This window comes from Harpia harpyja, chromosome 10 (assembly GCF_026419915.1).
Source record: "Harpia harpyja isolate bHarHar1 chromosome 10, bHarHar1 primary haplotype, whole genome shotgun sequence".
Lineage (NCBI taxonomy): Eukaryota > Metazoa > Chordata > Aves > Accipitriformes > Accipitridae > Harpia > Harpia harpyja.
The window spans coordinates 26083215-26098277 of record NC_068949.1 but is presented as its reverse complement, the minus strand read 5'-3'; the positions used below and the strand labels follow the sequence as shown (position 1 = coordinate 26098277).

Genomic DNA, 15063 nt, shown 5'->3' with positions numbered 1-15063 from the left:
CAGGCTTTCCTCTTGTAAAGAACAAATGATTCCCAACACTGCTTCTGTGGAAAAGATTAACAAATTATTCCAGAGAAAACAGCCCTGGAAATTCAGGGAGTGGTTAGATTTGGGTTCTAAGCTGGCTTCCCAGATCCCATTCTGAGCACAGCCCACATGGGAAAACACCTGCTGAAACACCTGCACAAAACACAACATAGCTCCAACATGTGGATCTCAAACAACCCCTCTCCCTGACTGCCCCAGCTCTTTCAGCAAACTTCACAGCAGTTTCACATTCCAGCATTTCTACTCAGAGGCTAAATGCTGAAGCAGTGTGCTCTACTGACTGTATAGCAATAGGTAGGGTAAGAGTCCTACCTGTCTTGGCACCATATTGTGTTAAGTCTCTCCTGTTCCTCACCAGCATTGCTGGGTTGTATGCAAACCCCACGAGAGGCTTTTCAGTCTTTGACTACCCCAGTCAGAAATGTTCTGGCAGTCCTTTTCGAGCCTCCAGCTGAGACTTGCTCAGGTTTTCATTTTAGTACATAACACAGCTAGTCACTGCAACTGCATTTCTCCCTGCTGTGCAGGACCTGGGACTCTCCTGCATCTCACACCAGGGAAGTAGGAGGTCCTGTGCACAGGGTCCCCAGGCAAGCTCACTTGGGTTCTGGTCCTGCCTAGGGAAAAACTTTGGGCAAAGGGACTTAGCTTCCTGCATGCCTGTTCCCTGTGCCCCTCTTGAATGCAAGCTGTTGAGTCGAACTAAAAACTTTCCCACTTGGATTTAATTTGAGTTGTTAAACCATGTTAAAATCCTATCTATCTTGTCTGCAGCAATATTTTACTGTAAGGAAGTGAATGAGAATGCAACAGTGCATTAGGGCTCTGTGCACAGAGCTGCACAAGATCACCCTTGAGGGCTTTTGCCTTCCTGTTCTGGGCTGGCATGGTCTTGGGCACAGCTGACAGCAGCTACAGTACATAGCTACCCACAGCCCCACATCTATCTTTGAGAAATTAGCTCTTGATCTTTTGGATTATCCTCAGGAAAGAGGAGGCGTGCAGGAACTTCTCTGACTACTAACAGTTCTCTCTGACACCAGGGGGGAGTACAGCACAGAACCAAGGCATCACGTAAAACATACAGGGCAAAAAAGACATGGGGATGTGCAACAGTTATCACTTTCAAACATGGTAACGTGACACGTGTCCTCCCCTTACCATAAAAGCAAACAAGGCATCACTGGGTGCTGCTCAGTGGTGCTACACCACTTCCTCCACCTCTGATTCTGCCTGCTGCGCACAGAAACTAGAAGGAAAACTGCTCAGCACCATCTGTGAAGGGATTTTTCAGGCAGCCAGTTAAGCAGCTTTACAAATCTCATTCCCCTGCACTAGTCCTGTGGGAGACAAGTAAGTGGAGAATCCTGGCCTAGGTACTCAGATCAGAGAGGATCAATGAGATTGACAGCCAGCCATCATTATTCTACATGGCACCTCTACACCTTAAATGGTCCTGCTTTGCAATGGCACTCTGCTCTCACGGGAACATGTGCACTTCAAATCCCTCAGGCAAACATAGCTATGCTCACTTCTACCTCTACTTCCTCCTTGCTTGCTCTCAAAGAACAGCCAGAGAAGAGGAGAGCTGTGTCCTGCCAGGGAACTAACTCAAAAGCCAAAATTAGTAAATCACTGTGCACGTGACGACGGCAAATGGCAAAGGCCACTCCTATGTATCACTATAAAAAATAACATTAATTGGGATGCTTTGCAATTTCCTGTACAACCCATAATTAGGTTAGATAAGAAACTAGCAGTGTCTAAGTGCTATAAATGTCTAAATTAAGTTATTTTGAAAGTGCTCGGCACTTTGACATTTGAGAGTTCAGAGTAATTGGGGTATTGAAATAAAATTGCTTCTGTTATTTAAAAGGTCATTATCTTCTTCGGGTAGATATATAAGGACTATTTTCCACTCTACTGAGCTGTTCTATTTGGTACAATTAGACCTGCTTGAGTAGATTTCTAGTGGGCCTCCTCCCACTTATCACAGTCCCAGCACTGCCACAGGGAAGGTCCTGTAAATATACAGCCCAAATACAGAGTATATATTCAGCTCATAATCTGGCTCTGAAGAGCCAAGAGCTGTGCGGAGCTTCAGACAGACACCCACCATGAACAGCAAAGGCTGCTACACCCAGCAAGGTGGCAACTGAGTCATTATACAACAAAAGTCAACAAATGCCAGCTTATAGGCAGAAGCCAGCCTGCCAGGCAGACAAAGGCTTTGGAGCAAATCGGAATTTCACCTTCCCAACCAAATTACCTCATAGTCTGGCAGCAACTATGGTTATTTCAATAACACTACTGGAATCCCTTGTTTACAGCATGCATGGTCTCACTGTCACAATAAAGATATGCCTTTTGCTTGCTTCCCAGATCTGGTGCTCTGCAACTGTGACAGTCAAAGATGGGAACTTACATGACTACACCTTGACTGCATTTTATTTTGGTTAGTCCAGCAGTGTCAGTAAAATAAGGGGGTATAAAGACATAGACATTGGCAGAGGAGATTTAACTGATCACCACCTCTCCACTAGAGACTGCCACAGCCAGGAGACCATGGGGAATGGACTGAGCATGGGAGTGGCTGGAGAGCACTGTTGCAGTGGCTTAATCCCTGCGGTCCCCCCATGGGAGCTGAGCATCCCACCAAAACTGGAGTAGCTATGGGAGCATGACTCTTCGTTGTCCCTCTTGGCCAGGGAACAGGTGTACAAGGGAGAAGCAAAGTCCTTAGAGTCTCCTGTCCAAGCTGAACAAGGAGACAATTTCTGACCTGAAACAGGGAAAGTTCTCATGCTGCTGTTGCAGTCACCTACACAGAGACAGCTTCTCCCCCATCCATAAGAGCTCACGATGTTCCTTCCACCACAGGACTCACCTGACATCCTCAGCTCCAGCCACCCAGCCAGCACACTCACCATTGCTCCCTCAGTGACTGCCCTACAACAACAACCCCCCACATGCATAGGGTTGTAACACTTGAGTATGAAACACATCAAGTGATGACTGAACACAGGCACAGCTGTCCCCAACACAAGGCCTACCTTTGCTCAATACTCATTGCAGCAAATACTGCTCATGGTTACCAAGATCCCAATGTACTGCTGAAGGCTGCCTGGTTCCAGATGCCAAGTTTCCATAAGACATTTAACTCCAGTGCAGGGAATGACAGAGTTCCCTTTTAAAAACTTCATGTGGCAAATTTCCAGGAGCCTCCTGACACTTGGGAAGAGCTCTGATGACAACAAGCATAGGGAAGGATGGCATTCCTCCATGTCGTGGTTTAACCCCAACCAGCAACTAAGCACCACACAGCCGCTCACTCACTTCCCCCCCAACCCAGTGGGATGGGGGAGAGAATCAGAAAAAAAAGTAAAACTCACGGGTTGAGATAAGAATGGTTTAATAGAACAGGAAAGAAGAAACTAATAATGATAATGATAACATTAATAAAATGATAACAGTAATAATAGAAGAATTGGAATATACAAATGATGCACAGTGCAATTGCTCACCACCCACCGATCAATGCCCAGTTAGTCCCCGAGCGATGATCTCCACTCCCCCCCCCCCCCCCCCAGTTTATATACTAGATGTTGTGTCACATGGTATGGAATATCCCTTTGGCCAGTTTGGGTCAGCTGCCCTGGCTGTGTCCCCTCCCAACTTCTTGTGCTCCTCCAGCCTTCTTGCTGGCTGGGCATCAGAAGCTGAAAAATCCTTGACTTTAGACTAAACACTACTTAGCAACAACTGAAAACCTCAGTGTTATCAACATTCTTATACCTAGCTCAGAAACATAGCACTATACCAGCTACTAGGAATTAACTCTATCCCAGCTGAAACCAGGACACTCCACCAGCCCTGTTCTCTCTCACACCTCCCCATCAGCCTGCCTGATGTCAATGACAGTAATTGCTATGCACACGTCTGAAGAGTGACACCATAATGCAACAACTAGTCTGATCCTTAAGTGATCTGTGTGACCATAAGCAAACAAATCACTCCACCTACCTGGCTCAGAGGTGCTCAGTACCAAGCAGGAGGAGACAAGAGAGCTGGGATCAGGTCCAGAGCTTTTCTGGGCTTCTTTTTCAACTTTCTTTGGATGTCCCTCCCAAAAAATGAGACAAGCATAACAAGCTGCATTTTCATGCAGAAGGGAGCATATTCCTGCAAATTATTTTAGCTCATATGGCTCTCATAACTTCCCTTGTGACAGCCATAGGCATTCATGAATGAGATGATCTTCTCACCAATACCCTCTTGTAACAAGCTTTGAGATCCCTGTATGAAAAGGACTTGGGAACAGTAGCACATGGTGACAATCACAGGGGAAACTTTCCTGCGGGAGTTACAGATCGGTTTGCACGGGTTTCTCAAAAAAGGTTTGAGCAAATTCTTTTTTATGAGGATGCAAAGGCCCGGCAATGCACAAGCAGCTCTGCAAATATTGCTTCACTGGTGTTTAGTAGCCAACAGAAAGCTACAGAAATCAGCCAGTATTTAATGCTCACTGTAACATTTATAAGACTTCTATTGCCGAACAAGGAAGCAAGATCATCTATGCAATAACCAAATAAGTGTGATTAAGGCGTTTTAGGGTTTATGATCCTCGATTAGATTAAACTGATTTTTAAAGTCACATAAAGGTTGTGCTGTTCCACATTTCTCTTCTTGTTTTCCCTACAGGGCAGAGGTAAGACTGTGCCTTATTTCTGCATTTCTTATCCTAATGGGATTGGATTTTTTTAAGGGTAATTCTCACCCTGAGCTACTTACCCCTTGCAAAAGTTGGTTCGGAGATAATTACAACACTCTGTTGATGTTCACACTGTGCCACTTAGAGCAACAATGGAGTTGTGCTCAAAGTATTTGCTGTGGAATTGCTCTACTTGCTTAATTTTTCAAGCATGTTCTAGATCTGCTACCCCTACATCCCACGCGGCCATGAGAGAATGAGTATCACATCAGGATACCCACCAAGTCGGCACCACTACTGCCCCCGAGCTAGCACCAAGTCTTGTCCATGTGTCAGTGAAAGCTACCTCCACACCTAGAGCTGAGAGAATTTCATGGACATTCATCATTTATCAAATACACAGGAGACCAACACAAATATAAAAGTAGGTGCTTGTAAGAGCATTAGTTTCAGCTAATTGGTCAACCATATATTACAACTTTCTAGCAAAAAGTTCATGTCACAGAGACTTGCCTGCAGAAGAATGACCAGGTAGCACTCTACCTCTGTTGCACACACTGGCTGTATCAGACCTAGGGAATGTGATGACTGCAACATGCTTACATTTGTGCCTTAACTCTGCAAGCAAGGAGTGGTGCTTTTGGTACTCACAGTATGCATTTCTTCCCATGACTTACAACTCTGAGGAAAGATCCTCTAGAGCTAGAGAAGAAACCAAAACTTTCTCAACCAAAAAATCACTCCTAATCAGAATTTTCACCGGGGGAAATTGCAACCCACTTCTATCCATTTGCCTTTTATGTTCTCCCAAATTACAACTCCCTGAACATTAGAACAAGCTTGACTCAGGAAGACATTAGTTGGTAACCTGCTGACTTCCATTCACACTTGCACAATTTGGATTTGTTCTAGTGATCCAAAACAGCTGATGCACCTCATCCTTCTCTTGAAGATGTAAGACAACTGATGTTAGGCACAAGGAGATGAGCCTGTCAAATCCATGCATGGCTAGCCTACAGCTGGCCTCTTCTTATACCAAACAAAGTCAGGTTGATGTCTAGAGCATTGGAGCCATTAGTGCAGCTGTCCAGGCTGCAAAGTAGGTGCCAGTGCTGGCTCTAGGAAAGGAAATATCTGCTATTTGCAGACAGGCTGCATGAAAAGGCTAAAGGAGGAGACACAATTAGCAAGCTATCGAGATGCATACTAGGTAAATGAAAACATAGGTAGTGAGCTTCTGTCATGGCTCTTAATCACCTTTATCATGGTTCAGTAAAGCTGTATTCACAGCGGACAGGAGTCCAAGTTTTACTGTCCATGTATCCAAATCACAGGTTATTTTTAAGGAATGTGCAGAAGGAAGAGGAAAGAAGCAGTGTACTTAATTTTGTTGAATTTTATGACAATTGACCTTTCCCCAGTCCTCAAGAAAAGGAAAGATGGGCATGGTCCACCTTTGCTCCGTAGGGTTACTTTGATTGCAAAAACATCGGTGCGTTTTGGCCTGTTTTCAGTGTATGTTTCACTGAGCGCAGAAAGGATAGTATTTGAGTCATCAAGTCATGCACTTGGAGGTTAGAAAAGATAACCAGCCAGGTCATCTGTGTAGACATAATGCAGTCTTCCTTGCATGTCTGCATCACGAGCTAGCCTCTAATTACTACATTTTCTACAGGCAATTACCTCACTCACTGTGGAGGTTAGACCAAGTTGTGGGGTGGGTTAGGGCGGGGACATGTCTCAGCACTCAGTAAGGAAGGAAGCTGTTTGCCATAGGCAGTCCTGCTCATTCAGCAACATAATTCAAAAGAAGAGTCATTAACAAAGCAGTGCCCTACAGGAAGAAGAAAGTTGATGGTGTAGTTAGAAGACAACTGGTAAAAACCTGTCTCCTACTCCAGATTCTTTCAAATGATGCTGGCAAGTCTCTAGCACCAAGATTTTGGCATATAGCAGTTCCTCACATTCCTCAATCTCTGACTGTCCAGTGCAGCACACACAGGGCTACAATCCTGCAGTGCTAACCAGTCCCAGTGTAGTGGAAATCAGGGAACTCTCCCGGCTCTGTCTGTTCAGGGCTGTGTTTGGTGGTATGAACACAAGGGCCTTCATGGCCATAATGTCCTTTGTGTTCTTCCTGGCTCTGCCCTGACCCAGTCTGTGGTGTTCAGGAAGTGGCTCTGCCTAAGTGGGTACTCAGCCCTTCTGTGTGTAAGATAAGATACTCAATTTCTTTACCAGGTCAAGGAGGGGCAGGGGAGAGAGGGAGCTGAGTTGTCAGTTTAGCTCCTTCAAGTTATCATAACATGTTAAGGAGCTTGATTTTTCACACTTTCTCCATCTCCATTAGGGACACAAATGGCACTTAAATTTGTTACGCTACAAATACCCACTTCTACCATGCAGGGTGATTGTGAAGGTAAATCCTGAAGTACGTTTTATACACTGATATTCCACAGAACATCTAGACAAAGCTAGGAAAGAAGGCAGTGAAGGAGGAGAGTGAAAGAATATGTTGACCAGCTGTGTCAGATCTTCATCCTCACCCATTCCATGCATTTTGCCTGCCTTGCTCACTATGAAAAAAACAAGTCAGAGATTAGGAAACTAAAGATGGCACTGTAACACATGTTCACAATGGGGCTGGATAAAGGCACCACTATCAACCTGGGAATTCCTACCTTTACTTTGCAAACAAAATAGCTTTTCAGAAAGCATGCATACATTTTCATGTAGATTCAGGGAAGGAGGAAGAGTAGGAATGGATATATTAACATACCTGCATGTTAGTAAGAACAAAGATACCGCAACAAACTCACTTAACATCTGTTTAAAGCCTCAGTATTTTCTGATCTCATGGTATTAAAATCAGAATATGTGAATTTTATTAAGCTACATTGCTCTTTGGCATAATCAAGGCAGTTTTATTTGCTAGCTATTATTTGTGAAATACAATGTTTTATGCCAAACTCAGTATCTAAAATAACATTTAAAATACAAAAGGTTTCGCAGGACAAATACTGCAAAATCTCATTGTCTATGTGCATGTCTGTCAGTGTCTCTCACAACTTTGGAGTCCATTCTCTAATTTCAATCAGACTTTACTGCAGGGTCAGTCCAACAACTCCTTTGAGATTCAGTCCACAACCATAGGCTTCCAGTTTCTCTGATTCTTTCATGCTCTGAAGGGTAATTTTCTCTCCATCCAGAAGGCTGAAAAAACAAGAGTTCTTGGCTATTTCTTCCTACCCATCCACAGACCAGCAGCAGACTCTTCCCCAGCTATCACCAACTAGGAGCTTGGAGGAATTTCTTAAGAAAGAAAGAAAAAGAGAAAAAAGTTTAAGAGCAAGACACAGATAGGATCAATGCTTTCTCCTGTATGTGTAGCCATTAGGAAGATGCAACATTCAGGGGAGTAGGTTATCTTTTATGTTAAATTTGAAGAACACTGATATAGAGTAGACAAAGATTTGTACTTCAAAGACTGAACTTAGAATTGGATCCAAACTTTCCTGGAGTTCAGTGGGTTAGTTGTGGACAATCTAGCCAGATCAGAAGCTCTTACCCTTCTCTGAGACTCTATGAATGTTAAATAATCTACTGGCCAGATTCAGAATTCAGACTTGTTAGCACATAACATCATGGCTTCAGCCACTGAAATCTCTGCGGCATGCAGTGCCACCAACACTAATGAAACTAACCCTCCCCAGCAAACTTTTCCACTTTCAATGCATATAAACATCACACTCATGAAATGCTCTAAATCTGAGCATGCGGAATATAGGAATCATTTTAGCAACTATCAAAATGCCAACACTTTTGGAGAGAAAGACAGCAACTGTTTTACAGTACATCGTAACATCCTGGAGTAGGAGATAACAACAACTATTACAGCCAGATGAAACTGCAGGAGGGGGATTGCGTAAACTCAAATACTGCTGGCTGTGCAAACTGAGTGGTTTAACAACAAAGTTGTCCATTGGCTAAAATCTTCCCGTTTACATTTTAGGGAGACAGTACCTCCAGCAACTCCTAGGGTAGAGTTTTTTTCTATGGTGCAGAGACAGTGTAGCAGTTACTGATCTCTACAGCTATTCTAGCTGAAACCTGCTATTTCTCCTGGGTTGTCTATCTGACCACTGACTGTCCCAACATCCTTCACTTAATACAGTTAGCCAGGCCAACTCCCAGACTGTCTGCATTTGGCTGAGACTGACTCGACTGAGATTTAAGAAAAAAAAAACAAACCAAAAAAACAACAAAAAACCAAACCACAACACAAACCACCAAAAAACCCAACAACAGCAAAACCCAAACCACAAAAACCAACAGTAATACTAACTCCAGAATAAAATAAAAACCCCTGCCGATTTGGGGCTGGGTGGTGAAGACCCCGAGGCTGGCGCAGTGCCCTCCACCGGACAGCGGCTGCAATGCAAAGGGAAGGACAGTACCTCGATACAGCCAGCGCTGTCACCACTGGGCTGGTCTTACTTGGTTTTCCAGTCAAGGCAAGGCTGGGATTCAGTTCCCGACAGAGAACAAGATGTTTTCCACACTTGTTACCTGTTGTGTGGTTCAAAAATAAATATTTAGAAAGTGTCTGGGGGCAGCATGGATGGGATTGTTATTATTTACGGTCAGCAAGTTGTTAAGTTGAGAACAAATATATTTAATCTTAGCCTGTGCTGTTGTAAAATAGGCCCATCCCAATTTAATTTGTGGCTATGATAGTTACATGTGCTGACGTGCGGCTGTATCAATTGTGTGCTAAATTGGATTTGTGTATTATTGCTTTCTAAATTGCATGCCTAGTTCAGCAAAATTGTTCATCAGTTTTCACTGGCTCTATGCTTAATAAGATGCCCCACAATACCTTGCTGCCAGGATATAATACAGCCCATAATTGCCTAGTAAAAAGAAATTACATAAAGCCCTGGTATTATCAACTTATCTAAATCTGCTCATAACAGAACCAGTAATTAAATGCTGAGAACATTTCACATACACACACATACATACACACACACTTAACAACATAACTCAATCATAGTTACTTTGGTCTTTTTAATGGCTGTGTTTTCTATTAATTTTATTTTCTTTAATGCATAGAATGAGATGTGGGAATATTGGGCCATTTAAAATAATTCTGAAGTCATCTGAATGGTTTAAGGGTGCATGTCACTGCTTTGATTACACCTCTCAACTCTTTATTAAAAGCTGTTGCTGTATGCATCTGAGAACATGCATCCTTATGCCCATGTGCAAACAGGTGTGTGTGTCTAGACATCACCAGATGCCTGGGGTCAGTGCATGTCTTCTACAATCCTTTCGGAAAAAGCCACAAACAGGAGTATACTGCTGTGCTCCCGTGGGCAGCTTTTAAGTCCTCATTTAGAAAACTGTTTAAGATATAAATTTTAAAAATAGCTAAAATCTCAGTTTGTTCAGAGACATGCCTATGCAATCGTACCTGAGTAAATAGGACATGGAAATTTCTGCCACAGGAAGTTATGGACAAGAACTTAGGAAATTCTTAAAACAAATTGGATGTTTCTACATGTAGAAAGAATCTGCAAAATGACTACAGAATACTACAAGGACTTTGGAAGGAATGTTAAGTCTTTTGCATTGACTTACAGCAATCTCTGATTAGAGACCACAATGAAACCAAATATGTAGCTACCACAGCCAGACTATCTCACATCTGGGATCTCGGGTGTTCTTGCACATTGCCTAGAAGCATCTGGCTCTAGCTACTCTGAGACATGACAAAAGGTAGGATGGGCATCTGGTTTGGCATTAGCAATATGCCTCTGTATGTATAAAGATTTTCACATAGCAATCTAAGTAATGTAGATGCCAAGTTCCATGAACAGCATTTCTGAAGATCTCAGTGGTAATGCCCAATTACTGTATAATATCTTTTTATGCAGATGTTACATCTATAGCTCTTTATTTATGCAAATTGTATGCCTAAAATTGAAGTAATAGAGAATGTCTGTAATGAGGATCACAGCAAATAAGTGGTGTAAATTATACATACTAACAACATAATTCCTTTCTCTTATAAAATGTGCTTGTGAAAAGAAGCAAGCTGTGCTATTTAGGATGTGCCTTTAAAGCTCCCTGGCAGGTTTCAGCTCCTGTATTTGTTAGAACAGAGAAGCGAGCTTGGGTTGGTTTTAATACCAGTCCGTACCGTAGCCCCATCATGTTATTAACCTCAGCTCTGTGAGAACTCCCGGGTATCAACTTCAGCTTGGCACAGCCTTGAATGAACAGCTCCATGCACTAGGGTGTGTTGCTGGCCTCCAACCAGTTTGAAGGGCCTCTGACCTCATTTAAGGTGGCAAAGACAACGAACTTCCATGTTCCATCCCAGGGCAGGATCTGGCACTGCCCACTCTGACATTATGCCAGTATACTTCAGTACAGACTATCAACAGAGGTGCCAAGGGAATGGGCTTTCTGGAGCCAGGATAGTTCATTAGTTTCATAGGTTTATGCAGCAAGGTGGTCTATCAAGCTTGACAGAACCCGTGACAGAGCCTATGAAGAAGCTTTCAGCTTCATCCAGGCTGGATGTGGCCATGAGACGGGTGGCTCAGGGCTGCTCTCTGTCTCTAAGGTAGGGCAGTGGCTGCCCACTACTTCTGCTGGTTACAGTAACAGAATGGTAACAGTTACCTGCACCACCTCCACTTCACACCACTGTGCCCACACACCCTCTTCTTCCTCAAGACCAAACAAGGTCTGCAGCACACAGTCATGCTGCAGTTCACAGCTCACTCTGTGGTCATACCTGTGTTGCCTGGCTCTTCCATTGTGCCTCTCTGCAGTCTCAGTCCAGCAGCTTGGTCTGTGGCATTGGTGTATTCAGTCTTCCACAGCTGTGCCAGGAAGGAGGTAAAAACAGAAAAAGCATGGATTATAACAATGCAACAAGAGAGAGATGCAGCTGCCTGCTTCCCAGCAAGGGGTGGAAATTGGACTTCTAACATCAGAACAGGATTTTGCAGTCATCTCTCCCTCTGCCGCTGTGCTGCAGGGCATCACACTGGAGAAACGCATGCAGGGAGCTGATAGGGTTGCGAGGCTGACACACTAATGAGGATGCCAGTAAACCAGGAAGCTCTCCCACCAGACTGGAGGTGGAATCAGCAGTGAATTCCTGCTCCTGAGAAAGTATGACTTAATAAACTGAGCTGTGAACCAACTCTCAGAAACCAGACTCAAACATATTTCTGATGGACAATATAATTTCTGCTTTTAAAACCACACCAGAATGAAAAGCGCATTTTCAAAACTCTTCCTGAACGGCAAATACTCCTCCATTGAGGAGGATAAAAATTGATAGGAAGCAAACATTTTACTCTGATTTTCAGCTTCTGCCCTGTGCTGCCCTGTTAAGAAAGTGGCATGGGCTTTTAGTAGTTCTGTCTCTCCATTTAGGATGCAAAGTTCTGGCTCCGGTCTACAGTGAATCAGGATTCCCTTTCCTCTCTCCCATCCACCTACCCTCACCACTCCATCTGTGCTTCCTGTGATGATGATGCTGCGTGTGTCCCAGTCCATCACTTCAGCAAAGCAACAGCAAACAGTATGGCATTCGGGGCTGCAGGTGGTGTTAACACTTGCAAGAAGCTGGCCATTGACTGTCCACAGATACAGGTAAGATCCAGCACAAGAGATAATATCACCCTGTAACAAAGCAAGAGGCAGTGTTTCAAAATCCTACACTCATCCTCCTCACAACCCTTAAGTGCTGATTATAAATTACAGAGTTGCTCTGACTTAAATTCTGACCTTTGTTTTGCTTCTGGGCAGATGATGTAAACCAGAGAAAGTAAAAATGACTTTTTTTCTCATGAAAAATTCTGATATTTTTACATGGTAGAAATCCAAAACAACTGTCTCAGATTTAGCAAGATAATGCAGAAACGAATGGGGGTTTACATTTTTTAAATGAAAACATTTATTTAAATGTTCCCTTCCTATTTTCCAGAAAATCCAGGCTTTTAGTAAAAAAGCTGACCTAGCTGCTGTCAGGGACAGGGACTGTGCACAGGGAATGCCTAGCACAGGTTCTGGGGCAGGGCTAGTTCTCTTAAGTTCTACAGATAAGCATTCTCTGAAACAAGGACATGCTGTTCACCTGCTTAGCTGCGAAGCCTTTGGTGATTTCATAATCCTCCTCTGCCCCTCACAGGGAACTTAATGTCATCGCATATTTAGATTGTGTTTTCCATTTGACCAATGGCCAGGTCAGCATTCAGCGACCTGCACTTCTGATGCACAAAACATCCTTTGCAACTGAATCCCTCCTCTCCTCTCCCTTCCATGTAGGCGCATAATCTTACCAAAGACTGTGCGTAAGGAGCAAATACACAGGTAATCCCTTAGCGGCAAGAAACACACAGAACCAAGAGCCAATGCTGCGTTTTTAAATGATCTTATCAAAAGTGCATTTTGATCAAGTTACTAATTGAAATTCCACCTAACCTTTCCAGCTTTGATGCATACTAAGAACCAACTAAATAGAACACTGTCAGCAAAGTCATCTGATTCTGGCAAAGGCCAGTGTGCCCTTAAATTAGCAGCATGCATCTGGTTTAAATCAACTAACACCGTACTTCACCCCTGCCTGATTCGGGGCCAGAACTCTTCACACTGCAGGGCAGAATTCTGAAGATAAAACAAGGATAGCACATTCGAAACAGAGTTGCCAATAATTAAAGAGATTAATTTTCAGCTACCTTATCTGCATGAGAGTACAAAATGTCCAGGCATTTGGTAATGATCTACAGTTTTTTTCAGGTCTAGACCAGGGATTTAAAACTAACTGAAATCATTCATTACAGCAAACTTTTACAATCCTCCTTAGCTTATAAACTTTTTGGGACAGCCTTTTTATTTTGTGTCTACGTGATACAAACACCATGAGATTTGGATCTATAAATGGAGCTTCTAGATGCTCAAGCAAATATAAAAACTAACAATCACATAACAAAGAGCTGTATAGGGTTCTTATTTCACAGAAAGTAGGTGGTTCAGAAATTTGTTTCCTTCAAAAGTTTGCTTAAATCATTCTGCATTTTCCAGGAAAAAAACTTTGTTACCAGACATGTAATTTTGTGTCAATCAACATACTTAATTAGCACAATGGAAACATTTTGTTGCTATATTCATGTTACAATATATAAATATATAGAGAAAATTTAAACAAAAACACTTTTCAGAATGCAGCATCCTGTTCTGCTAACGTCAAAAAGAGTTTGTTCATCCACAACACGTGGACCCCTTCATCTTTTTTTCCTTGAAGTTTCAGTCGTACTTTCTTAAGGTTTCTCCTCTTTTAAATGAACCTTTCTGCAGACTACTGTCCAATCAGTTTAACCATTTGCACTCCAACAAGCTGGAGAGCTGTGCTTTGATCAATCGCCAGACTGTTCTGGCACAGACCACCTCGGTTTTGGACAGCTCCAGAAGAGCAGGCTACCAACTAAAAAGGCTACTGTCAACGGTGGGCTGGGACATAGAAAGGAAAGGACTTCATCCTATTGGGGTCTCAAGCCCATGCTCCGTGCCAGCCCACCCACTCATTTCTGAATGCTTGGCACTGCTTCAGCTGACTTCATAAGGAACACTAGGGTATTCTGAACTGGCCTGCTGAAGCCACTAGCCATTTTACACTAACCAGGACCTCTGGGGCTGGGAGCTGAGCTGGCACTGAACAGACCAATTAATCCCCACCCTCAATTACTAACCATCAGACTGCATGGTTAATAAAGATCTGATATGAGATGACTGTTTTGGCACAGACTAAGCAGAAAATGTCTACCTGGTTTCTTACTGCTATGAACTCAATTTTGCCTTTCTTGGTGCAAGTTCAGTACTGGATCCAACCTCGAATTGTCTGAGCAGCTGGAACCCTGCTCTGGTTTATTAACAGAGACAGAAAACACAAATGTGCAAGCAACATTTTTGGGAGGTAGAAGGTTGGAAAGAATCTCATCCAGAGTGTTTATAGTAAAATCCAACACAGAATATTTTCCTATCAACACGCATGCAATTCTGGCCAGGCACAGACCACAACAGAGTTATACCCATTGCTATCAAGAGCTCCCCCTGCACCTGAGAGTAGAAGGGAAAGCAAAAAGCCAACACTGTTACCGCAAAGGTGTAAGGAAGTTGTCAGCTGAGGTGGTAGAGTGAGGTCTAATATGTCTCAGCTGACATGGCTCTGCTGCATGAATGTCAGGAGAAATTAATGAAATAATGGAGTGAATAAGGTTATG

The 15063-nt window shown here is 43.2% G+C and overlaps 2 protein-coding genes across 4 annotated transcripts in view; one reads left to right on the top strand and one right to left on the bottom strand.

The window, feature by feature from the left end:
* LOC128146791 (V-set and transmembrane domain-containing protein 4-like) overlaps positions 1–15063 on the top strand; it is a 94981-nt gene that overhangs the window by 43052 nt on the left and 36866 nt on the right. The gene's annotated exons all lie outside the window — the stretch shown is intronic.
* The window catches only part of WDFY4 (WDFY family member 4), a 147233-nt gene continuing 139597 nt past the window's right edge, over positions 7428–15063 (bottom strand). For 2 of the 3 annotated variants that reach the window (XM_052798548.1, XM_052798549.1), the window contains exons 59-62: positions 12284–12466; positions 11568–11655; positions 9217–9328; positions 7428–8071 (exon numbers count right to left, since the gene is read on the bottom strand). In XM_052798548.1, the coding sequence (XP_052654508.1) occupies positions 8005–8071; positions 9217–9328; positions 11568–11655; positions 12284–12466 (450 nt within the window). In that variant the 3' untranslated portion in view covers positions 7428–8004. The remainder of the gene's footprint in view (positions 8072–9216; positions 9329–11567; positions 11656–12283; positions 12467–15063) is intronic. The other variant, XM_052798550.1, reaches the window with a different exon arrangement.